The sequence below is a fragment of the Pteropus vampyrus genome, unplaced genomic scaffold, assembly GCF_000151845.1.
Source record: "Pteropus vampyrus isolate Shadow unplaced genomic scaffold, Pvam_2.0 Scaffold62, whole genome shotgun sequence".
NCBI lineage: Eukaryota > Metazoa > Chordata > Mammalia > Chiroptera > Pteropodidae > Pteropus > Pteropus vampyrus.
In genome coordinates this window covers 4,105,280-4,132,548 of record NW_011888843.1, presented here as the reverse complement: position 1 = coordinate 4,132,548, position 27,269 = coordinate 4,105,280, and the positions used below count along the sequence as shown (strand labels likewise).

Here is a 27,269-nt window from a genome sequence, read left to right as displayed (position 1 = left end):
AAAAAAAAAAAATCCCAGTAACGAGGCAGCATCCCTAAGCCAATTAAATAAGAATCTTGGGTGTGAGACCCAAATATCAGTGTATTTTAAAACTCCCCAAATTATTCTAATGTACAGACAAGGCTCAGCACCACTGCCCGGGAGATTAAGCATCCCTTCTGAAGCCTGGCTACACAATAGAATCACTTGAAGGACTTTAAAAACTATGGTTGCCTGTCCCCTGCCCCAGACCAATTAAAATCAGAGTCTTTGAGGATGGTGGCCCAGGTATCAATATATTTTTAAGATTCCTCTGGTGATTCTTTTGTGTGTATGTGGTAAACTATATATGACATAAAATTTACCATTTTAACTTTTTTAAGTATATAATTCAGTGGCATTAAATACATTCACAGTATTGTGCAACCATCGCCACTACACATTTCTAGAACTTTTCATCTTCCCAAACAGAAACTCTATATCCATTAAACACTAACTTCCATGCCTCTCTTCTCCCAGCCCCTGGTAGCCTCTATTCTACTTTCCGTTGTTATGAATTTGCCTCTTTTAGGTAACTCATGTAAGTGGAATCACACAGTATTTGTTCTTTTGTGATTGGCTTATTTCACTTAGCATATGGATTTCTAGGTTTATCCATGTTGTAGCATGTGTCAGCATTTCCTTGCTTTTTAAGGCTGAATGTATGTATATGTATGTATACACCACTTTCTGCTTATCCATTCATCTGCTAATAGATGTATGTATACACCACTGTATGTATATACCACTTTCTGCTTATCCATTCATCTGCTAATGGACATTTGGGTTGTTTACACTCTCAGCTATTATGAATAATGTTGCTGTGAATATTGGTGTACAAGGATCTGTTTGAGTCCATACTTTCAATTCTTTTGGTTATACACCCAGAAAGGGAATCACATGTCAATTCTATGTTTAACTTTCTGAGGAACTATCATACCTTCGTGATTGTTATCTGTAGCCAAAGATTAGAACACTGGTGTGTCCAGCCTGCCTCTGACATCCTAAGAGAGTACTGATTGGTAGTTAGTAAATATTATTGAATGAATTTCTTCATTAATTGCATTGCAGCCCAATGAAGTTGTTATTGTCACAAAGTCAAAAGACTTGTGGGTGGATTAATGTAGTCAGTACCCTTTTGAAAACTCCAACAAAGCGTCTCACGGTCATAAGAAATATCACCTCAACTGCAGTTCTTCCCTTCAGTTGAAATGTGTCCCCAGTAATTTATTAGTACTGATCATTTAAGTATCAGAGTTTCTGAATGATTTGCTTTGTAGATAATAAATTAGACCTGATTCAAGACTCTTCCTATCATAATGCCATATCTATCATGATACCTATTATTATTCCTGTCATAATACTAGTGCTCAGATATTTCTTCTTGAATAGGAAGGAGAGTGTGTTGCACATGTGAATGTCTTCCATCTCATAAACCAGCGGTCTCCAACCTTTTTGGCACCAGGGACCAGTGCTATGAGAATCTAATGCCTGATCATCTGAGGTGGAGCTGAGGCGGTGATGCCAGCGCTGGAGACCAGCTACAAATACAGATGAAGCTTTGCTGGTGCTTAACACCTGCTATGAGGCCTAGTTCCTAACAGAACAGAGACCTGTACTTGTTCACGGCCTGAAGGTTGGGGACTGCTGTCATAAAACATTGTTAAACTGCCTGCTGATAGCCTCACAGGAGATCCCCTGTATGTGAGGAATTCTCTCTCTCTTGCTACTCCACAGAGTACTTTCTCAGTATTTTCACATGGATAAACTGTAACACATTCAGACAATGGAATATTACTCCTTGGTAAATAGAAATGATCTGTCAAACTATGAAAAGACATAAAGTAACCTTACATGCATATTACTAAGTGAAAGAAGCCCATAAGAAAAGGCTGTATGATTCCAACTATGTGACATTCCGAAAAAGGCAAAAATAGGGAGACAGTAAAAAGACCGGTGGTTGCAAAGAATTGGGAGAGAGGAGAGAGAAATAGATGTGGCACAGAGAATTTTTAGGGCAGTGAAGATGCTCTGTATGATACCACAATAATGGACGCATGTCATTATAAATTTGTCTAAACCCATAATATGTACAACGCTAAGAGTGAATCCTAATGTAAACTATGAACTTAGGGTGAATATGATGTGTCAGTGTAGGTTCATCGGTTGTAACAAATGTACCACTCTGGTGGAGGATGTTGCTAATGCAAGAGAATTGCATATGTGAAGGCAGAAGGTATATGGGAAATCCTGTACCTACCCCTCAATTTTGCTGTGAACCTAAAACTGCTGTTAAAAAAAAAAAACAATAAAAACAAAACTAAACTAAAATCCTCCTTTAACAATATTTGGCACAGAGCCTGGTACAAGATAGGCATCCAATAAATATTTGTTAATGACTTAATGAATGAATGGATGAATTTAGACAAGTACATGTACTCCTTGCCATGGCCAATGCATCATGAAGGGTGTGAAATACTAGTTCAATGTTTGGTACTATTTCAAAGTTGAAATCAAAATGGGAAAATTCCCCTAATCTTTTGGGAGATGCCAGTGAGAAGGGGCTGTAAGAGATATGAGGGTCCTTATGACTGAGAGTGGACCGAGTGGCCTCAACACAGAGGCTCTGTCAGAGGTCACTAAGGGTGCAGTAATGGTGGGAGACAAGAAATGTCATTTAAGTCACAAGACTCCTGTTTCCTTTCCCTCTCTTGCATACAGATCCCAAGACCTGCAGGTTTTCTCCTGTGCTGGGCTGTTGAAAACCTATCCAGATATGAAATAATGTGTCGTTCCGGCATTTTTACTTAGAATCCTATCTATAGACAAATTGTGTAAAGGAAAAAAAATTTATGAGTCAGTTTCCAGATTTGTGAGTGTTTTGAAGATTACATCAATGGATTTCCATAGAATGAAACCACAAGCTTCCTGCCAATTGTCTGGATTCACAAAGGTCTATGTTGCTTTCAACGAATGAGGAAGAATTCGTAAGTATATTATCTATAGACATCCATGAACTTTAAAGGGCATTTACTTTTTTATTTTTATTATTTATTATTATTTATGCCTACAGCGCCTGGTCTCCCTAGATGGTCTCCCATCCAAGTACTAACCAGGCCCGACCCTGCTTATCTTCTGAGATCAGATATCAGGTTTGTTCAAGGTGGCATGGCCGTAGACCATGGACCATGTGTGACTCCACTGGGGTGCGAACCCAGGAACTTCTGCGTGTAAAGCAGACGTGCTAACCGCTACACCATGGAACCATGTCCAAGGGTATTTAAAGGCCAGATCTCCACTCTGCTTTTCTTCTATCTTTATGTAAACGTAATGGTTGATATATAGAAAAAGAAGCTGAATTACTGCTTATTATGATATATATAAAATCCCTCATTTAATTCTCACAACAATCCTTTGAGGCAGATACTATTACCTTCCACTTTTACAGATGTGGAAATTGAAGCTGAGAGGTTAAATGACTTGCCTGAAGTCACTAATAAGTGGTAGTAGCATCAACATTCAAATTCAGAGCTAACTCTAAATGTCACATTCTTGTTACCATACCATTATACTCCATAAGAGAATCGCAGGAGTGAAGTTAAATAAAAATATTAATGTTTGGTTGGGAGGAGAAAAAGGCCAGTCATAAATTGTAATGTCAGTCCAAGGTAGAGACTGGAGTGTAGCGGGCGGGGTGATTTGCATAGGTTATAAAACTGATAGGTGGAAAATAGGATATGAACTAGCATGAAATGAGGGCGGTGCTTGTCTTGGGGCATCTTGGGGTGGAGAAGTAGTGAAGTGGGTGGAAGGATGTCGACACTGTCAGTACCCAGGTGAACTGTACTGTATAAAAATGCACCTGATCAAACTGAGAAGCATACTCGCAGGGTAAATAGAGTAAGTACCTATTTTAACCCACAGGCACACACGAGAAGCTGCATAAGCAACATCTCACACATGGTAGCCTTAGAAAAAGGTCTATTGAATCTCAATTTTAAAAGACTAGAATACTAGACCAATAAAGACCAGCCCAGTAAAGACTAGATTTGATTTCCATAATTGCCACATGCAGTTAATAGACTCAAAATATTTGTTCAATTAATGAGGATGAAAGAAGGCACTAGAAGTGACAGGGAAAAGGTTTACCAGGACAAACTGAATATTAAAGAAGCTTTCACATTTGTTTTACATACATCAACTCCTTTAATTCTGGTATCAACTCTCTATATATTTTCAGTCCCATTTTAAAAGATGAAGCAAAGAATTAAGTAACTTATTCAAAGTCATAAAACCAGAATCAAGCAGATCTTTCTGGATCCAAAGGACATGCACTTAGTTATTACATCACATTCTAATATCTGAACTTACACTGGGTGAAAAAGCATAGCGATTGCTTGTGCTGAGAAATGATGGAGACTGTATAGAGCAACTACCTCACCAACAGGTAGTGAGAATTTGGGTGTCTAAATTATTGCTACAGAAAATCCTGTTGTCCTGTGTGATGAAAAGCTAATGCACTAGAAATTGTTCCAGGAAGCCTTGTGTCTTGGGGCTGGTCACACTTTGTATATTGATTTTTGTCTCAAATGACCCTATAATTTTCAATGGGTCAACGACCTTGAATATTGCTAAGATCGAGAAAGCGAGTTTAGGTGCAGTCTCCGTTTTCAACTATTCTGGACCTTTCCAGGGGAGGGCACTCTCTATAAGGTTGCGTGCTTTGATTTACGAAGATTGTGGGTGGCAGTCTGACTCAGAGGAAACCAGGTGATTCCTGATAAACACAATCATTTCCAAGATCTCATTAGTTTTAAATACGCCACAGTCCAGTTGTTGTTGTTGTTGTAAGTCTAGGCACAGATTTCGGGCAATTTCCATTAAATATCTGGCTGTCTAGCACCACTTCTCCTAACAATGCCACACACATCAACCCCTAAAACAAGGAAGCCTCCGCTGAGGTTTCCCAAAGCGGGTGCTGGTGGCGTCGCCAAGCACACGCAAGTCACTGAGTCAGCGGAGCGCAGCCCCGGGAGCTGGCGGCCGGGGGCCAGCGATGGAGAGCCGCGTGCTTGCGTCTTTGGCATGAGGCAATCCTCCTACGGTCTCGGGAAGCCCCGACGCGCAGGCTTCCTCGCCGTGGTGGAGCCGCCCGGGCGTAGTTCCTCCACCGCTTCCTCCTCCAGCTGCAACCACCCGACCCTTCCTGCTCCGCCAGGACTCCACCTCCGCGGGTTTGAAGCTCGCGCTCCAGCAGGCGCAGCGGCCGCGGTGAAGGCGACGGAGGCGCAGGCGCGCGGCGGGAGGCCCCGCCCCCGCCCGAGGCCCCGCCCCCTCGGCGCGGCTGGCGCGGCCGGTCCGCCCCGCTCCCCCTAGCAAACCTGTCTCGGCGGGGTGGGGAGTAGAGCTTCCTCCTCCGAGTGCGGTGCAGCGCCTCCCGATTTGTCCTTCCGCCCCTGCCGCCGCGGTGCCAAGACGAGCAAGGGGGCGAGCGGAAGGTGCGCTGGAGCCGAGGCCCGCGATGCGGCTGGCGGGAGCAGCGGCAGTGGCTGGGTCGCCGGCGCGGGACATCCCGCTGTGCGGGGATCCGCTGCAGGCCCTGCCGCCCCTGGCCTCGCAGCCGCCTCCGGCCGCGCCCTCGGGGCCACTGCTCCCCGCTCCGGGCAGCGCGACCCTCAATCGCCTTCCGGAGCCGCTGCTGCGGAGGCTCAGCGAGAGCTTGGACCGAGCGCCCGAGGGTCGGGGTTGGAGGAGGCTGGCCGACGTTGCGGGGAGTCGGGGGCGCCTGCGGCTGAGGTGAGGAGCCTGGGGGCGCAGGGGCGGGGTCACGTGGGGCGCGCTTGGGCGCGGGGCATGGGAGTGGGATGATGGACGCTGGTGCTGGAGAGCATCGGGGCCACAGGAGACGGTGCATGGGCCGCCGACCTGGAAGGAGCGCCGAGGGAAGAACTTGGGGAGAACTTCGGTAATCTTCTAGAGAGAACCTTAACCCAGGAAAGTCCTGGGAATTCGAGAGCTTCGGGATTGGACTCCGGGTGTTCACACCCTTTTCCCTTGCTCCTCCCCTTGAGCTGAAAGAGAGAAGTCGAGGTTGACCTAGCAAGATAACTGATAGGGCAGTAATTCCGAAAAACTTAAAATGCAAACTAACGAGATGTGGACACTGACCAGGAAGACCTAAGGAAGGTTAGGAAGAAGTGCAGATAATGAAAGGGAAGAGTTTTGGGTGCAGGAGTTCATGAGGGTTTTTATGTAGGGAGAAGGATGGTGGGAAAGACAAACTAAACTCACCATCTTCCTCCGTCAAAGCCACTTACCAAGTTCTCGACTTCACCATGAGCATTAAATTATAGGTAAAACTATTTTCCTATTCTCAGGCTTGGAATCACTGTACTAATGGTTCTTGAACTCTTCGTCTCAGACTCCTTTAAACTTTTAATTATCGAGGACCCCAAAGAGTTTTGGACGTGGGTTCTATCTATTACATACATGTAGTATATGCTGCATTTACCATATTAGACTTTACAACTAAGAAGTTTTTAAAATATTAACTTATTTTAAAAGAACTCATTACATATTAACAGAAATTACATGCTTTTGTGGAAAAACAAACTTTTCCGAAACAAAAAATTAGAAAAGTGACATTGTTTCACATTTTGTAAATCTGTTTAATGTCTTGGCTTAATTGCAGAGAGCTGACTGCTTTTACGTGCCTCTGCATTCAGTCTGTTGCACTGTCACAGGTCATTTTTAACTTTTCATATGACTAAACTTTGTCTTGTACTGTAATTATTTGTATACTTCTTTATAAACTCATGGAGAACAGGAACCATAGCTTGAGTCTGTGTATCATGCACAGAACCTATCTTAGACACTCTAAATATTTTTGAATTGTGAGGGGAAACAGTCAAAGTTATATTTATTGAGTGCCTATGATTTGCTAGAAGTTCCAGAAGATAAAAAGATGACAGATATTCAGCTCCTATTCATAAGGACTTATCAAGTAATAGGCTGTCATTCTGGAACATTCACAAATACATGTTAAGTGCTATGTTGGGTGTGAATAATGATAAAAATTTTGATCATTTGTTAAGCCCTTAGAATATACTAACATACTGAGTGTTTACGTGGATTATCTACTTTAACCCTCTCAACCTTGAGTTTCAGAGAGTTTGGGATTAAACCAGAATAATGATGATTTGGGATTATTTGGCCATACAGAGGAGTAACAGTAATAGCATGGAATCAAGAAGTGGTAAAGTTGCAAAATTGAGCAGACAAATGGCATAATTTTTTTCCGTATTCTAGGAAAAACACATTGTGCTTTCGGCTGTGCAAAGAAGATCCAAAATGCTGTTATTCTAGGTCCATAGATTTCTGAATTTCTAGACTTACAATAATGTAAAAAGTGACCTTCTTTGGGGGTCAGATCACCAGATCTGTGATTGGTTAATTCATGATATTAACTAGTACTCTAGTTAGGGAAGGCTCTGGGTTTTCCAGAGAAGGCCTGGTAGTAAGGACTTCTATTTGGTGATGAAGGAGAGAGAAGGAAGCAAGGCCCTGCCACTGCAGAAGCATGGCTGTTGGAATTTAAAAGTAGTGGGTACCCTATATCAGGTGTTCAGTTTTCTTCCCCAAGCCTTCAGTCATGTGTTGTTCAAGGCTACAGATGGTGTTAGCTTTCTTTGGGGGAACTAACAAAGTTTGCAGGCCACATTTCTGGTGGAGCTAGTATAGACAGAAGGGCAGTTGCTTAGCAAGAGATGACAAACAACAAAGGGCATGCATTTGTGGAATCTGGGAATTTCACGGTGGGAAGTCTGATAAGAGACAGGTGGAGTTTCACCAGTCTTCCGGGATGCTGAAGGTCAGTTTGTAGGAGGTTAGTTGTGGTGAGGAGAGTCGGGGCGCCCTGAAGGTTGGAGAACTGAGGAACATTAAGCTCGTGTACCTATTGAAATCAGAATTAAACTGACATGACAAAAGGTTAGCGCTGGGAACTTGGGGGCTAGAGAGTGACGATGGCGGGTAGGGGGCGGCGCGAGGTAAGGCTTCCTGTACTTAAGATAAAAGTTATTTTAAAGTCATTTCATACCAATAGCAGAAGAGCACCTCTGATAGTAGAAGGTCCTAAAGGTATTCTTCTCTGATGTCAAACCTGAGAATTGTAGCGTGAAAGTGGATAACAGTTCTCGTGAGGATGTGGGGACCTTACCTCAGAATCACTGGATTCATAGCCCCAGCATCTCAAAAGTTTTTGCTTATTCTATTTCTTTTCGCTTTTTATGACTCTGTATGTCTTTCCTCAAACTAGATGAGAGTCGAATAAATAAACCAGACGAATTTGTACTGAGCTATCCATCCAGGATTAGGAATAAGTTTGAATGTTTTCAGATGTTTATTGATGACCCAGAATAAATCCTTGCATATGGTAGCTTAGTTTCCCACAACCACGTACATATGAGAATGCCTAAATACAAACTCAGCCCTAATTCCATTTCAAACTGATGTCATATTGAACACCCTTTGCTGTCAGTGTAGATGGGCACAGGTTCTGAGTGTCTTGCCCAAGCTACGTGAATTTCTTGGTGGCGTGGAACACGGGAGCCCCAAAGATAACAGAGCTTCGGGGAGGTTCTAATGCTGCCGAAATTCCGTGAAAAAGGGACCTTAGAAATGGGGCTATGGGACACAGACCAAGGAAAACGACCTGTCATGGGTACCCACTGTACAGAAGGTGCTCTTTTAGCTGCAGAAATCCTGACCTCAGGGAGTTCGTGATAGGAATGAGAACGTGTGAAAGGCTGAAACGAAAGCTTCCCTCCCGTCTCTACCTCCTCGTCTCTACCTCTGCAATCCCTGAATTTCGGAGTAGCTGAGGGCTCAGGCTTTGTATCTCTATCCACACTTTACCCAGTCCCGTTGGTGTTAATCCTTTAGCCTCATGACCTTACATAGCTTTTGGTTGATTACTCTCGGTTCCTATCTTCAGTCCGTATCTTTGCTTTGAACTCCAGGATTCACGTCCTGGGAGGGATGCCTGTTTGCCATCTCCTCTTGGATGACTCACCGACATCTTAAACAGAACATCTTTCCCCCTATAAGCCTTTTCTTTCTCTTGCAGTTTTCTACATCTCAGTAAATGGCAACTATATCCCCCCAATTTTTCAGGTCGGAAACATTCAAATCATTCCTGACTCCACTTTTACACACCACATCCATTTTCTCGGCAAATCCTGTCCGCTGTCTCTGCAGTACAGATCTAAAATCCGGCCTCCGTGGCTACAACACAGGGCCTTGCCACCATCATCACCTCTCACCTGGGTTATTCCGATGGCTGCCTAACTTCGTCTCCTGCTTTGCCCCACCCCTGTGTGCTGTCAATATATCAGTAAGAATGATTCTTTTAAAACGGTGAATCAGATCTTATCCTTCCTCTGCTCAGAGCCTTCCAGTTGCTGTTCCATTTCAGAGTGAAAACACCTTTTAACTCTTGGCCCCGATTCCCTCTTACCGCGCCCCCCGCCCCCCCGGTTGTAGTCACACATGCTTTCTTGCTCTTCCTCCTGCACAGTAAGTGTCTACTGAGCCTGAGGTGGTCTCCACAGGTAACCACATGACTTGCTCCTTCACCTCGTCAAGTATTTGCTTAAAAGTCACCTTCTCAGTAAGTCTTCTCTGATCACATTATTTAAAATTACCCCCAGCATCCGCTCCAGCATTACCTTTCTCTCTGCTTTGCCTATTTTTCTCCAAAGCACTTATAACCATTGAGTGTGTGTGTGTGTGTGTATATCTGTCCATCTATAGAAAAATTCAGGAGGATAGGGAATTTCGTTTGGCTTGCTGCTCTATCTTCCATATCTAGGGAAAAAAGCCGGCCTATTTTAGGTGATTAGTAAATAGTTGCTGAATTAAGGAATGAAGATTCTAAAAAGTAAATGTACCAAAAAGAGAAGCTAAAGAACTTAAAAACAGTGCCATGGTTTGTACCCCAATGGGTGTATAATATGTTCTATTTGATTAAATTTATTTATTTATTTTTTTGGTGACATTGGTTAACAAAATCCAGTAAGTGTCAGCTGTACAATTTCACAGTAATGATTATATATTTTTTAAAGTAAAGATAAATATAGATATATTTTTAAAAAGCAAAGTCCATTTGATTCAGCAATAGTCTTTTAAATTAAATCAGAAATTCCAAGGTAGGGCTGGTAGAAACCACTTCAAAGTAGTCTTACAGGAATGTAACTAAAAAAGGAAATAAATAAAAGTTAGGTTCGTATGTGCATCATCTTAGCTGAAAGCCAGTGCTCATGCGGAAAATCAGTAAAAGGAAAAGAGATACAGAAACTTGTTTTCCTCCTGTGCCTCGTGTTTCGGAAGAGAAATCATTATCTAGTTCAATTTGATCTTTATTTGGGTGGGAAAAAAGACATTGTTTTTTTCTAGATCAGTATAAACTTTAATTAAGGCATCCTTTGATTGCATTTGACAAGAAGGCTTCTTAATTTCATGTATCAGATCCTGATAACCTTTCTAAATCATAAAAATTATATTTCGCATATAGCACCCCTGTTTTTTTAATCAATCTCATTCTCATTATTTGCAAAATTGGTAATCCTTATATTGTCTCTAATAACTGGTTCCTTGATCTGGGCATTACAAGGACTAGTAAAAGAAACGTTCATAAAATAAGGACCAACAGGCACCTTCAGCTTTTGTTTTTGCTACCATTGTAGTCACCATTATTTCCTCAAAGAAAGGACATTTAACCACTTAAAAAAATAGAAAAGACAATCTTTGAGTAAAAGACAGTCTTCTTATCCTTATTTTTATCATTTTACAATGGACTTTAGATTGTGCTGCCAGTGGTCTGCAGTCCAGAATTTGAGATTGGATGATCTGTATTATGATGATTCACATTTAGCAAGAATAGAGTAGTGAATATACAAATGTCATGAGGATACTTAGAAAAGAATACCTACTTAATATAGTTAGAGAAGACTTGAAGGACATTATCAGGTACTAAATAGTGGCTACTCAAAACATTTTTAAGGAAAAGCTAAAACAGTTTCAGAAATAAACATAATTAAGAAATTAACTTTAGTATTCTTTGGATATCTCCATATTTTTATTGCATAAGAAGAGCTTTTATTGAGTTATTACTGTGCTAAGTACTTGTTACATGGATTATCTAATTCTTACAACCCTACAAGATAGATACTATTATTGAAATTATTTCGGTTGGATACATTTTTTATGAGATAACCAACTTTATCACAGAATTATAAATGTTGGGTGACCATTATATCAATACTGTAAAATGGCAGCCTTTTAGTGAAACCGATCAAAATAAATTTGAATTAAGAATATTTCAAGTCATATGAAAGCTTTCTAACCTTGACTCTGCCACACCTATGGTACTGTTATGTTTGACACCTTCCACCTGTCCAGGTTTCCAGGCTTTTCACTTATGATTGAAATTCATTCCATAATCATTCACTATGAATAACTGATATGGGCAAGATATATTTTAGATATTGAGGGATTAAATATATGTGTGTATGTACATATATGACAGGATTTCTGTTTTCAAGGTACTGTACTAAGTCTAGTTGGGTAGAGAAGACATGCTTATGAAATAAAAGTTCATGGTTTTAAAGCAAAATCATGTCAAATAAAACATGTAGATCAGAGGTCTACAAACAACAGCCCATGGGAACAAATTCAGGCCACTGCTTGGCTTTGTATAAGCTTATGAGCCAAGAATGGTTTTTATATTTTAAAAACTGTTAAACAAAACAAAAAACAAGAAGAAATATGTAATAGATACTGTATGGCCCATAAAGCCTAAAACATTTACTCTCTGGCACTTTAAAGGAAAAGTTTGCCAGCCCGTGGTGTGTAAGATAAACACCATTAGGAGACTGTGGCTAAAGTGTGTTTGATGGATTAGATAGTCTGGGGGAACCTCATGGAGCAGCTAGAGTTTGTACTGGATTGTAATGCAAATTGGCAGGAGAAAAAAATAATAAGTTAATTAATTTTAAAGATTGGCAGGAAAGGAAGAGGTGTCTGCAAAGGTGAATGAGGTGGAATTCAGCAGTCCATCAAGCAGAGATTATCTAAAGGTTTGGGTTGGCCTTTGTTGTTATGTCTCTTCAGGATGGTTGTTTTTGTTTTGATTGTTTGATTTTATTTTTCTCCTCTTAAATGTTTCCTGCTTGCACTTTTTCTTCCTGTGATATGATTGAAAACCAGATTCTTTGTCCCATTACTTAGGGACTTCTACAGTCTGATCTTAACCTGTCTTTCTAACCTTGTATAGCACTACTGAACACAATAACGTTGAAAAGCACATTGTATGTGTATGTTAGATAACCATACAAAGAAAAGGATAGATTCTTTAGAGCAGGGGACAGCCGACTTTTTCCATGAAGAGCCAAATAATAAATATTTTCAGCTTTGCAAACAAACTACTTAGCTCTGCAGTTGTAACAGGAAAGCAGCCGTATACATTTATGGATGTGTCTATGAATGAGTGTGGCTGTGTGCCATTAAAACTGTTTACAGAATCAGGTGACTGGATGGGTTTGGCCCACTGCCCCCCTGTATTAGGGTGTCTCTAGGCACTTAGAGGTACTTTGAATGTCAATAGCACTGCTTTTATTTTATTTTTTTAATTTTTGAAAAAATGGGTGCACATAGTGAAAAATTCAATAGTGCAAAAAGCTTTATAGTGAAAAATGAATCACCCAGCCATGAGCTCTGCTCCCCTGGTTTCCCTTTCTGGGGCAACCACTGCTCCCAGTTTCTTGGCTATTTTTCAGTTACTGTGCATAGATAAGAACAAATACATATTCTTGCTAATAAAAATAGTATCATGTAGAACATTGCTCTGTATCTCACTTTTTTCACATGAATATAGACAGACACATTACTTTGTTAATACAAAATACTATATGTTAATTCTTTTCATCTTTCAGCATGTCTCAAAGGTCTCTACCTCTTCTTTTGGATCTTATACTTTATGTTCTTTCAAAAAGAGTAGAAAAATGTATCTGATCTTCCTATTCCCTATTCCCAAATTAAAAGTAAAAATTTTGATCAAAATCAAGGCCGGATTTCTCTAATGTCCAGTTTCTAGTTTTCTCTCATTCTCCTGATTTCGCAGTCATGGGAGTCGAGTTAGAGATGGGAATAAAGAGGAATCATCTGTAATGACAGGAGCGGGAGGGAAGCACGGTCGCATTGGTAATGCTAATAGTTTTTCACCACTCAGCAACTTGCCATTTATTCCTTACAACACTTACGATGGCGCCAGGCATAGAGTGGGCATACCATATTGAAGAAAATTGCTGACTTGAATTAAATCTGTTATTCTCAGCTGTCTGGACTTGGAGCAGTGTTCTCTTAAGGTCCTGGAGCCTGAAGGAAGCCCAAGCTTATGTCTGTTAAAGCTAATGGGTGAAAAAGGTTGCACGGTCATGGAGTTAAGTGACTTCCTGCTGGCTATGGAGCACACTGAAGTTCTTCAGCTTCTCAGCCCTCCAGGTAGGTTTGGCCCCTGGGTGTGTTCTCCAGGAGTCCATGGAGACAAACTTGGCGGGAAATATCTCATTTGACCAGATGAATTGTGTGAAATATCTTTGGAAAAGGTAAATGTATGGAGCCTCATTTTTTCCCCAGGCTAAGACTAAAGAACACATGAAAAGCAGATATAATGCACAAACAATGACTGGTTTGTGCTTCAAAAAAATCAGCTGCACAAGGCATTTTGGAACAAGTAGAATAATTTGAATATAAGCTGCATATTTGATATTATGGAATTATCATGTGATAATGGCGTAGTTCTGTAGAAGAATGTCTTTATTCCAAGGAAACGCATGCTAAAGTATTTAAGGGTAAGATTTCTATGGCTTAGGTTGAAATAGTACAGCCAAGAAAATAAATATACACATATTTATTTATTTATATGTATGTATGTAAATGAGATAAAGCAAGTATGACTAATATTTATTGTTTAAGTTTTTTGCCAATGTGATATATTTGAAATGTTGAATGACTCAACTGAATGGGTTTTTTTCCCCCGAATATACCACTATGGAGTGAGGTTTCTCACTTCCAAAGGCAGATGTGAGGAATAGGACACAGTCCCTCCTCTCCACAACGACAGATAGACTTGCTCAACTACGGCAGTGTCAGGCAGGAGGGGCCAGGTCATCTAAGTCATCTGATGACAGTAGCACCCAGACCTTCTTTCTCAGAGGCCCACTTTGCCATGACAGGCCCCCTTAGAAGCAAAGAAGCCATAATAATATTTTTAAGTTAACCTGGGGAACCTAAAATTATAATTTTGTGTATGATTGTGTTAAAAAAATTAGTTTTTACTTTGTCCATTCCGGGATTGGGAAATTAGGGGCACATGGGAGTGGTATGCTATCAATTACATGTACCAGAAACCCCAACTCATATTGGCATAGTAAAGGGAACATGTTAGTCCTTCTAACTGAAAAATCTTGAAGCAGTTTGGGCTTCAAGAGAGGAAGCGGGGAACAGCCCTGTCTCCAGGGGTTGGTTTATTTCCATCTTTGCTCTTCCCCTCTTGTCACTGGCTTCCCCCTAAGACTGACTTTCTACATAGGCACAAAATATCTACTGGCTGTTCTTGCATTCATCTTTGTCTGGGCAAAAATCGTAAGATTCATTCTAGTTAACTGACTTCGGTCACATGCCTATCTGTACACCTGTCACTGTGGCCAGGGAGATGGCTGAATTGCCTGGCTTAGAGCCAGGAGTAGAGTGGGTGGAGTCAGCTTTCCAGAAACCACACCAAACAGATCCCCACATGGATCACCAAACAAAAGTGGGCCAGTTGGAAGGAGAAAGGGGGTAACAGATGCTGGGGAGGTAACTAAAACTCTGTTACAGTTGGAAAGGACCCTGGGTTACGAGGCAGGAGACTGGGACTCTCAGATTATCTTCTGCTTTACAAAACCCAATGTAGGTGATTAAATAGGCCTCCTATAAATGCCTTCCTTGTGTTACACACTGTACTGGATGCTCGACGTATGTTTCTCAGCCTCTTCACAATAAGAGGATCGGGGTAGGAGTAACCAGCTGTAACGCAGACCCCCTCTGCATAAAATTTGTTGTCTATCACCAATCAGTAAACTACTTCTTAAGGGGACATTTATTTATTTTTATATCCCCAGTGCCTAGAATAAGTACCCAGACATTGTGACGATTGAAATCTGCCAGTCTAGGGCACTCAGCTACTAAGTTCTCATACTTAATAGAATACCAGGGCCTTTGAAAATTTAAGAAACCTCTCTGGGAAGTAAATAAAACTTATATATCTCATTATCCTTTTCAGTAATTACGCTTCATTACTCTGACCATTGGTTGCCAATTCTAAACTGAGAGTAACTGTTCTCTACCGCTCAGAGTTTTAAGAGGGTCATGAAATAATGCTGTATTGAATTGGCACCGCGACGACAGGAGGGGCCCTGTCATGTCATTATTTGTAGCGTGACCACTGGCCTGAGATCTAGGGTGTCCAAATTTTCAATTTTCCATGTATGAAACTAGGCTTGAGTGAAATTGAGTCACGTACTTCTTTATGTTTAGCCTGAAATTTTCAACAATATATTTTGATTTTTTGACAAGCCGGTAACGAATACAGTGCCATCCTAATAAACATCAGTAACCTTTCGAAAAATTTACTTCTGCTTTTTGTGTTTTTCTCCAAATAGGATTAGCACTTTTCTGTCTGTGTTCTTCTGTGGAGCTCATTCTGATATTTGGCCAATAGGCTTTTTCAGAGTTATTCACTGGGACTTTTTCACATTTGAGGAGAGACTGGGAAAAGGAAATCAGTTTCTATAATATCACTCTGCACTGTTTCTGTGAAGTTTAATGTCATATTAACCGTAGTCCATTAGGAATCAGTTATTACTTGAATGTTAATTATTGATTCAAGAGGAAATATTTTGGCATCTGGTAAAGCTCAGTAATTTCAGGAAGAAACAATTTACTGTTAGCTTTCTGTCTGCATTTTATTTGGAAAATCGAAAACACCATATTTACGGATATTAGAATACAGAAATATAGGAATTATAGAGAACGTTGAGAATAAAAAGTACCATAATTATATTAAGAACGTAAGCTCTGATAAACTGAACATAATTTGAGATTTTGCTCTTCCGTTCAATAAACTTTTATTGTATTCCAATACCTTTGCTATTCCAGGCATTGTGCTTGGTACTGTGTATTCAAAGAGAACTAAAACAGTAGTTTCTGCCTGTTGAAAGTTCATCATCTAGTAGGGAAGACAAACCTATAAATGTTCACATCCAATACAATCATAAAAACAAGTATGTATAGAGTAAGTTCTATCTCATTTCCAGTTTTTGCTTCTCAGTATATTCGCGAATCTTGGTGAAAATACTAACTAGAAATACTCTAATGTTTTCTCTCCTTTTTGTAGTAATGCAGTTTCATAGGAGGACATTAGTTCTCCATCCACAGAAAGTCCAATGATTTTTCTCTGTCTTTATAGAGAGGTCTGGTTTGGGTAAGATGAGTTTTGTCAAAGACTCTGTGAACCTGTGAACAGGCCTTTCACACCTGTCTGCAGGGAGAAGAGGAAACTTTAGATTTCTCTTAGTCTTATTTTGCCATATTCCATTCCAGTTGTTTGTGAAATGACAGCCAGAGAGATAGCCACGGGCAGTGGCTGTAGAACGGATTTTCTGTTTTTGAGAAACTGACCGAGTTTCTTTTATGTAGTTTTTTGGGTAGCCCAGAAGTATTGGGGGATGTGTTCCCCCATCTCTAACTGGATGTAGTCCGTTGCTTAGGAGCTGACTTCAGTTAGCATGAGTCCGAAGCAGAGAGTACCTCGCCCCCTGACCCTTGCTCTCTCTGTGGGTTCTGACGCCTGATACGTTTTCTGAAGCAGCACCGCAGGACCGAGGTGTGACCCTCTTCTGCTTTCTCTCTAATTGAGCTTTGCCACAGCACACGGGTTGGCCAACTTGCCCCTCAGTCTGGTCCTGCCTGCACTTTATTTTAGAGAAATTGCCTGTAGTTTTTATGTTTGAATGGTTGTCCATCCCCATTTTCCAGCTCTAATTATTTCCCTATTTTTTATTTTTTTGGTCATCTCAGTGGGATTGGAAGGGGGTGGGGGCGTGAAATGAATGTGGGGCTGAAATTATTTGAACCAAAAGTCCATAAAGATTTTTTAAACCTTTGCTCTTTTCATTAAAGGATCAAAAACCCTGTTCCCAAAGCAACCGACGTTGACATCTGTATCCTTGAAAAATGTGGATAAACTTAGATATGCAGTTCAAGATGTTTTTACTTGTTTCTTCTGTTTTAAGTGAAAACATTTCGAGTACATATTTATAGGCTCTGTCAATTGGAGTTATGTAGATCACACAATGGTTGCCCAGGAAGCGATGCCTTGACCAGGAATTGGTTGGCAGAGGCTAGACAATGGGAGATGTTTAGAGAGAATTAACATTTTATATGTGGCTTCCACTAGATGAATCCTAAGGTTCCTTCCAACTCTGATTTTGTGATGTGGCCATTTTATTTCATTCCTCATAGAAAAGGTGCTTCGCTCCCTGTCCGTCTCAGAGGGCAGAGGCAGAGTCACATGCAATCCCTTCGGTGGCACCTTTTCCATCCCCCCCCCTTTTTGTTTTATATCACTTTGCTTTTTAATCTCTTGCGGCATATTCCTTGGTAAGTTTCTGATACCAATTTTACTTTTTATTACCTTTGTCTCTAAGACAAGAGCAAGGATTGGTGAGTATTATTCTTTAGTATCCACGATACCTTCACTTCACGTCCTATCGTCACAGTTTTGTGAAGGAACAGAACAGTACCAGTATGAACATTTAAACTTCAAACGTGAGCCAACATATTTGTGAAAAATGGGGTTTCCAGAAGTCATTTAGCCAGAGTCACAGTTGTCAACAAACGTAGTTTAGACCCCAGGTCGTAGTTTAGACCTTGAACTGAACTCAGTAGCATTTTCATAATGCTAGGAAATTTCTGAGTTGTTCGAGAAACCTAGTTATGGGTTTTTACCTCAGCTGCCTCTTTGACCCATGGACTTTAATTTTTTGTTCTTGCCAAATTAAAAAGTACTTAAATACTAGATCTTATTTATAGGGGACTTTTTCGTTTGTTTCATGAGCGACAGACGCTTTGGAAGGAAAATATCAAGAAGGGAAAAGGGGCAAAGGCAGTGTGGATGGGAATAAGGATAAGGAAGGAGCAAAGAGGTAGGAATAGTAGATGAAATTCGAGAGAATGTGTCTCAGCTCCAGCGTGTCCACGGTCACTGGGCCACACAGGAGATTAAGGGATCTGATGAGACCGGATTTAGCCACAGTAGGTACAAATGTAAATTGACTTGTAAGAGAGACAGACATACGTGGACATACTTTGGTTGTATAATGGAGGAGTTTGTTGCAGAAAGAGGGATGGTTATTTATTCTGAGACACCGTGGGAACTTTTCAATGATAGCTTAGAAATTTTTGGAATAACTTTGAGAGTTTTAGATGGAAGCTGATGGAAAAAATTTTTTGGTTTATGGCTCCTGAAAATAGATTCACTGTAATGTATACACAAGATGGGTCCCTGGAAAAACTGTTTGTAAATTACTTCAATATTTAAGTGCATTGGGAGAGAGAATAACTTCAGGGGAACCTATGATGGATCCTTTCATCGAGAATCACCTTAACTTACCTGTTCTGAAATTCCAGCAGGGTCTTTATTTTTGCCGTTTAGTATCACATATCTGTAATCTGCATAGGTGTGTGTCGAAAGCACAGTCCTCACGTTCCATCACACCTCGTCACATTCTCCCCGGCTTACAGGAAAGCACGAAACCTCTTTGACTTTGCAGATATTATCAGAAAATAGGCTTGTTTGCCAGGAAGCTGTGCATTCACCCTTTACAACAGAACTTTCATGTGTATGCCGTGGTCCGCCCTCCACAGCACTGTGCCACCTTCTGTCCTTACCTTTGTTCAGCACCTTCTGACTGGTGGGTGCTGCAGGAGGGTGGTTGTAGGTTGACCAAGGTTCCCTGTTGCACAGCACTATGTAGGAGGAAGGAAATACGTGTGGTTAAAATATGGGAGGTATTGCGACTTCTCTTCTTTACAACTCATTAGGAGCGGTTTCCAAATCACATTTTTCCTTTCAATTCTCAGTCTTTGAAGTAATAAGTAATAAATACATGCATTTGCTTGCTTGTTGAAGACTAGACTGCTAACATCGTTGGTCCAGGACACATGTATAAACTTCGAGTTCGAACGTGCATTAAAAAGAATTTAGTCTTGTCACCCACACAAAGGAAGGGTACCTTCAGACCGTCCTGGCCACATGGGCCCTTTCCAGTAAAGTCGTTCATCCCTTTGTGAGACACTCAGGGAGAAAGCCTTTTAATTTCCATCATTTTTGTCTCTTGTCTCTCTGGATAACAGCAGAGAGTCACTTGCCTTGGTAGATTTGTAATCATTGTAATGGTACAAGATATTGCACTCTGCCTGGCACGCCCCCTTCAGTGAGAGAGGCGCACGGTGGCGGAAGGTGGACTTGGCATGGGAGGTGCATGAAGGATCACTGGCGAACGATGGCGATGTGAGGTGGCACATGTGCTAATTAACTTGCTTGTGGTAATCACCGCACAGTGTGTGTGTATGTTAATTATCATTGTTGTACACCCTGAATATATACAACTTTTATTTGTCCCTTACACCTTAAAGTGAGGAGGGGGAAAAAAGGGTCAGTGGGATGACAAAAATAAGAGGGTTTTAAAGCCTAAGAAAACCTGTGTTTGTATCCGGTTTTGCCATTTTACAATGAAAAAAAATTAGTCTCAGGTTAAATAATTTATCCAAGGTAATCTGGGCGACTTTCTGCAAATTGCTTAACTTCATTTTCTTCATTGTAACAGATCTAATTAATATCTAACTCATATGGTTATTTTGTAGGTAGGAGATCAAAATACTTGGCACATTTAAAAGTCAGTAAATTGCTATAGTAGTAATAATAATTTTTTTTGATTTGCATTCATTCTACAAATACGTGTTGAACACCCACTGTATCACCATATGCAGGCATCATTCTAGGCATCAGGTAAACCGATGACTAAGGCAAACAATGTGGTCTTTGCTCTGTGGAGCTTCTGTTTTAGTAGGTAAGACGGACAATAAGAAGCAAGAATTTCGGGTGATTAATGCAATGGAGACCACAGAACAGGGTGAATGTAACAGGACCAGGGAGGGAGAGTAGCTAACTTAGAGATGTTTCTCAAAGAAGCTAAAGACCTAGATGCTGAGAAAGAAAGCATCTGCCTTGAAACAGTGGGGGGCTGGAGGGAAAATCCAGCAGAGGACTAGTAAGTGGGAAGGCAGAAAATAGCTTGTCTTCCAAAGGAAAGAAGTCCAAAGCATCTGGAGCAGGATTAGCCAGGAGGAGACTGGTAGGGGACGAGGTCAGAGAGGTCATTTCACGTAGGGCCTTGTGGGCCATGGTAAGGGGTTTGGGTTTTCTTTTGAGTATAATGGGAGGTCAGTTGAGGGTTTTAATCAGAGCAGTGATGTGGATTAATTTATGCTTGAAAAAGCCATTGGGGCTGCCGTCTGGAAGTGAGGAAGGCTGTAACGATGGTTTAGTCAGCTGACGGGGGCTTGGATTAAGATCGTGGCATCCAAGATGGCGAGACATGGAAACGCGTAAGGGACAGGACTTGCAAATAAATCGCTCGTGGAGAATGAGGAAGCAAAGAGGAGGGATTCAGGGATGATTGCTAAATTTCTATCCTGAGTAACTAGACACATGGGGGTGGGCTGGAAACTGGTTTTTCCTCCCTGAGATAGAGAACACTGCAGGGTCTAGTGGAGGGGTAGATTTTGTTCAAGAGCGATTTGGTGTAAGTTGGGTTTGAGATGACTATGAGACATCTACATTTTAAAGCCAATTTAGCCACACCCACTATATCACCATATATTTCAGATTTATTGTTCCCTTCTATTGTTGCAACTTTTTTCCCTCTTACCACATCTAGACTTTGAAAATCAGAATCTTTGTATCTTGAAGTTGTGTTGTAAGTCTCTCCTGGCAGATGACTGGTAGATGGGAGCATTAAAATGCCCTGTCGTGAATTTGCCAGCTTAAGCACGAGTGATCATCCCATTTTCTGATGTTACCAGGTACTTTCCTGCCAACATGTATTACAGAATTCACAGAAACTGTTACTCCATCCACCCTGTATTAACTTGGCGTCAACATAAAGAATTAATGACTGTGAAAGCTCTGCCTTGGCAAAAGTTTTACATTCTTTTTTTGAGAGGCTCTAGTCACTAAAGATTTTCTAGGGTTTCTCCAGACCCTTAAAATGTAATAGGTGTGCAATAAGCATTTACTCGTTTTGGATTTTGGTATCTTTTTGACATGGATTTCACATATAGAGAGAGTTTACCTTATCTACTGTTTTTTTCCTTAGAATATTTGATACCTTTGATGTATTCAGATTGTTATTTAGATTGACTCTTCAGTTGTAGTCTTGTTTTCCTTTGGATTGGTGGGTTGAGAGGAAAAAGATAGTTATGAGATCATAGGATAGAAGAGGAAAGGAAATAAAAGTAGGTTCAAGAAATTAAGCTTTATAAATAAGTTTCGGTGATCTTTCCTCCTCTCTTCCTGAAAGCCAACCAACCCAATTTTATGTGTTACAACCTTGGCAAATGTGAAATTTCCAAACTTTGGTTTCTTGTGTGTCAGTTATCTATTGCTACGTAACAGATTACTCCCAAACCAACAGCTCAAAACAACATTTATTTACTCACACGCTTTCTGAGGCTAAGAATCCAGAATTGGCTTAACTGGGTGGTTTCGGCCTGCAATGTGATGGCAGTCAAGCTGTCAGCCAAGGCCGTAGCCATCTGAAGGTTAGACTGGGTTCAGAAAATCCCTTCTCAGATGGTTCATTCACATGGCTGTTGGCAGGAGGCCCAAGTTTCTTTCCTTATCATTTGGGCCTCTCCGCATCCTCATGACATGGCAGCAGGTTTCCCCAGGGACCGTGATGGAGGGAGAGGCAGGCAGGAGGGAGGGGGAAGGCATTCCATTATTGGCTCCAGGATTTTCTTTGAAACTCCTGTCAAAAGTTTCCCAAGTTTCCATGCTTATAGTCAAATGAGGAATGTTTGCATCGCATGTATCAAATTTATATCCTGCTGTTCTGTTTCTGTTGCCTTTCTGCTTACAGAATAACTCATTGTAATACTAAATGATAGCGTTGAACTTCAGATGTCTTTTGTAGGCATTTTCAGCGGCCTTTCAACTTAACACCTGTCTTACTAACAGTGCACTCACTCGGTTGAAGCGCTGGCCACGTGAGCATTTATGACCAAGTATTGGAAGAGCTGGCAGTGAGCCCAGCACGACTACTGTTGCCTGGCGGACATCTGCCATAAGGCGCATCCTGATGTCAGACGCGTGAGAGTGTGGAAACAATGTTTCTAAGAACTGAAGAAATGTGACAAACAATTTTCTCCCCCAGTTGTGGGAAGTAAATAGATCAAAGTCTTCTGCTGGCGAGTTTCTGTCTTCCTGGTTTTACAAAGCCTGGAACTCACATACTCATCACCTTGTGGGGAAAGAGATGTGAATGGGTGATTTATAACAAGGATGAATATGCAGGTTCTTTCCAAAGTACTCCTTTTTTCACTTTCAGAGATGTGAACAAGGAAAACCCCTCTTCTATTACTTTATTTATTTAACTTGTTTTCTTTAAAGGAATAAAGATCACTGTAAACCCAGAATCAAAGGCCGTCTTAGCTGGACAGTTTGTGAAATTATGTTGCCGAGCAACTGGACATCCTTTTGTACAGTATCAGTGGTTCAAAATGAATAAAGAGGTAATTTTTTAAATGTCTTTTAATTCCTCTGTCATAAAAAGATAGAATGATGGAAAATTAAGTAGCATTATTAGCTTTAGTATGTTTTTAGGGATTTTGTTCTGATAGGCATTTCTGTGTTATTACTGAAGTATTCAGTAATCATTATTTTATTAAGAGAATTCCAAAATTGTCTTAACAAAAAAAATGTAAGCAATAATAAAACCCATTCTCTCCTCTAAAAACTGTGGAAAATAAGCATTACTTGGGGCAACAGTGGTAACAAATCACCAGTATGTCCTTACAAAGTTCTTTACAACAAATTATGTTCCAACCAGACGCTTTAATTAAAAGACTTTAAAGGCGACAGCAAACGCCAATGCAATATTATTTTAAGTATTTCACATAACTATTGAAAAAGTTAGGCTGTCGTGAGATTCTGAAGTAAAATTCAGGTGTGGGGGGCATTTATTCCTTTTGTGGAAGTATTGTAACCCTGCATCACCCAATACAAAATTTACAGTCACGTACTAGGATTCTCTCTTCTCAAAAGTTCTTTGAGCCACTCTGCCACTGAGGAGTTCTCACTGGTCTGGCCGGCCGTGCTCTGTCCCACTCAGTGGGCTTCTCTCCTCCCTCATCCATCTCCCCTCGCCCCCTTCCCTCCTAGATCATTCTTTGAAACTCCGTATTCTTTTTAGCCTGTTAGTCAGATAATTAAGCTTTCTTCCTCACTCAGCCATAGTCTACATTTGCAAACCTAAAGCTAAGTTGGAGTCGTTCTGAGATGATGAGCTTTCTTTTAATGGGGTCACCCTATGCCTTAGAAGAAATGTGTGGTTTCATACAGTCTTATTTCCAGCTCCCCACCACCACCACCACCACACACACACACACACACACACACACACACACACACACACACACACGTAAGGTGGAGCAGCTGCGAAATGTACTAAAAAGACGGCATGTAGGCCGTGGTGCCAGATAGGCTTGTGTTGGAACGCTGGCTATTGCTCTGAGCGATGTGAATGCCTGTCGCCGGATCGTGAGAGTTTAGCAGACAGGATGTTTTATGTGCCTAGGTTTTCAAGAGATAGTAACTAAAGTTGTTTTCACATTTTTCTCAATTGCAAAGTTGCTCTCATTTTAATAAATGCCTTTTGAGGGAGAAATAATGTATAAAACTTACTACATTAAGTATATCATTTGTAAATTATGGTGCGATTTGAGAAAGGGAGAAATAAGAAACCAGGAGAGGATTGTATGAAGCCTAAAAAGGAAAATATTTAACAAATAAGGGGCAGTCAGTATTTTCAGTGCTGCTCAGAGGGGTGTAGATCCAGGGAGGGATGTTTGGGTTTTTTGTTTATTTAAGATACAAGGTATTAAAGAATGTTTTTTGAGAGTGATACAGTAAAAGAGAAATAGATGCTAAAGCAGAGAAAACATTACAGGAGCAAGGTCAGAGAGGGTGGGACTGACAGAGAGGAAAAAACTTACCCTCCACCCTCTTATGTTCAGTCCCTGGGGACTGTGAATTAACTGACAAAATCCAGACTAACAAGAGAAAAAGCTTATCTCACAAAAGAAGTACTTCTATGAATGGTTAGAGTTACAGGTTTATATACCTAACTTTGTAGGGAAAAAGTAGGAGGGAGAAAAGCCCTCTGTGGAAAGAGCAAATGGGTTTCTTTAGGAAATAAAAAGGAGTTTCTAGGAGAGTAAATGGGAGATAAGAAAGTTTGTGATATTGTTTATTAATGCAGGTGTGAGTGGTTCTTCCATCTTCTTCCTGACTGTGTAACTCCCCTGAAGAGGGGATTCATGGCAGGCTGGTTCTTGGTCTCCTTCCTGGGAGTAAAAGCCTCCCGGAAGAGGGAATTTATGGTAGCATCGTTTTCCAGAAGTTTCTGCTTTTAGTCAGATAAGAGAAGCTCTGAGGAGGCTTCTCTCTGCATCTTTTGAATTCCAAGCGTTCAGCTTGAACTAATCTTCATACCAAGTCTGGGGTTCTGAGTGGATCCTCACAAGTCCTAACCCCAAGGAGCCTTTGTTAGGAAGACACCTTGTCCACTTTAACAAGAGGGAGGAAGGCAGTTATAAACAGGTACTGACGTAGATGGGTGTGTGGTTCGGTGGCAAGAAGAGGAGAGAGTTTCTGTCTGCAGTCCGTGGCTGAGGGAAGTCAGATTGCAGGAGGCTGAGGTGAGAGGGAGCATCCGCTAACAGTCTAATATAGCAAACCCAGTAGACTAACGTGGCAGGGTTGTCAGGCGGTGCCATCCCATCGTTAAATCTTCAGCAAAATGCTCTTGCTCTGGCACGGGTTCTGAGAGGGAAGACAGTTGAATTCAGTTGCTTGGGATTTGGGGAGAGAGAGAGGACTGAGTTTGTTAAGCACTTTACAGGGGGCGATGTGTCAGAGTTGGGTGGCCTTGGCGATGTGTCAGAGTTGGGTGGCCTCGATAAATTGATGGGGGCAGCAAAGGTGAAGCAAACCTTAATGTGGTGACCAAAGTTTGGACGGCCATTTCTTCCCATTGCCGATAATGGCTTTCCATAGCCCTTCTCCACCCAGACCTGCAAAGAAGTGTATTGGAATTTTGCAGATGAGAAAATGGGATTTGAGGTGAACTAACTTGCTCATGTGCTCACAGCTAATTTGGTCAGAAGTGAAATTGGTAGCCAGGCCTAACTTTCTGTACTTTGCATCTCACCATGGTGTTTGTCATGTTGTATGGCTACTTAACTCACAAATGGTACAATTGTAGATTCTTTAAATACCAAGGATTGAACAGTTAAGTGACAGAATGGATACTTTTCTGTTAGTGAGTTTTGGGAAGATACATGGGAGAGAGCTTTTTAACTCTGATTAATAGATTTGTAGGAGACTGGATTTCTAAGACGTCAGCCCTAAATTACTCAAAATGTTGTTTGTATTTTAAGTAAAAGATATTTTAGAACTCGAGAAAGAGATAGACTTTCAGAGGTCCAAAGAAATCACATATTCCGCACAGCACCTTTTATAAGGCGTGTTTCGGTGAGTCATTCACTGGTTTTCTCCTTTTGATTTTTTCACAGATTCCAAATGGAAATGGATCGGAACTTATTTTTAACACAGTGCATGTAAAAGACGCAGGCTTTTATGTCTGTCGAGTTAATAATAATTTCACCTTTGAATTCAGCCAGTGGTCACAACTGGATGTTTGTGATGTCACAGAAGTAACAGATAGTTTCCAAGGTAAGGATTAAATCGCATGTTGGGAAGGGAATTGTCTTAGTTTAAATGTTTACTTCTAAATAATTTCACAGTATTCAACTATTACCCAGAGCCCACGTATAAGGTCAGCACTTGTTAAGATTTTATCCCGTGTGCTTTGATTCTCTTTCTCTGTGGAGATACACAGACACGCGCACTCACGCACGCACGCACGCATGCATGCACGCACGCACGCACAGATGCCTTAGGATGACACAGAATCCTCAGTCTGGCCTTGCCAGTACCTCTTCAAACTTACCTTCTTTCATGGATTTGAATGTTGTAGTCTCTGGTTTTGGAAGAGAAAAAAAATCTAATATAGTCCTACTCACTTTTTAATTCTTTCCTACCCTGTGCGTTTTCCAAAACTACTATATTACTCCTAAAAAATTGTTCTGTGGAATAAAACTCTAGAGTTGATGTTGACATGAAAAGGCATATAGTGTATTATTTGCTGCAATCAAGCATTTCAGCAAACTATATTTTTACTCTTTGTCATTTACCTTTTTAGTCCAACAACTAGTATTGATCAAGAAAAGAAAAACCAGTCTGCTCTAAAGAGTAGCTGTCGGATACTATTTTGTTTATTCACACACACAGTCAAGGTCATATCCTTTGTCATTTTTGCCGAACAATAAGAATGGGAGGGAAACAGGCTTTTTGTTACTAGTCTGTCTTCCATTCTTCTCTCTCAATTTAGCTTTTCCTACACCTAGATCAATAAACCATCTCCAAAAATACTCATGATTTATTAGGAGAGTTATTTACACCTTTCTAGAATATTTCTATGCATGTAATGAACTTTAATATGTTTATAAATGAAATCTTATTCAACAAATATTATTGATCACCTGCAACATGTGAGACACTGTTTTATGATAGAGACCTGGTGTCACATAACATGGACAGGCCCTCTGTCCTCAAGGAACTTAAGGAGTAACAAGTGAATGTCCATAAATAATGCACGCTGATACCTGCTTTGAGAAGAAATGCTAGTGGTAACCCATCCATATTTATTCAGTGCCAATAACAATATGCCTTATTGTAATAAGTC

General features: G+C 40.8%; 2 protein-coding genes and 1 pseudogene across 2 annotated transcripts in view; 1 reads left to right on the top strand and 2 right to left on the bottom strand.

Moving 5' to 3' along the window:
• The window catches only part of ALPK2 (alpha kinase 2), a 139,320-nt gene extending 132,987 nt beyond the window's left edge, over positions 1 to 6,333 (bottom strand). The window contains exon 1 of the mRNA XM_023531170.1: positions 5,400 to 6,333. Within this exon, the coding sequence (XP_023386938.1) occupies positions 5,400 to 5,932 (533 nt within the window). The 5' untranslated portion in view covers positions 5,933 to 6,333. The remainder of the gene's footprint in view (positions 1 to 5,399) is intronic.
• On the bottom strand, positions 3,083 to 3,198 carry LOC111740378 (annotated as a pseudogene).
• Positions 6,334 to 12,718: 6,385 nt separating the features above from the next.
• MALT1 (MALT1 paracaspase) overlaps positions 12,719 to 27,269 on the top strand; it is a 44,032-nt gene continuing 29,481 nt past the window's right edge. The window contains exon 1 of the mRNA XM_011361140.2: positions 12,719 to 12,780. Coding sequence (XP_011359442.1) covers positions 12,719 to 12,780 — 62 coding nt within the window. The remainder of the gene's footprint in view (positions 12,781 to 27,269) is intronic.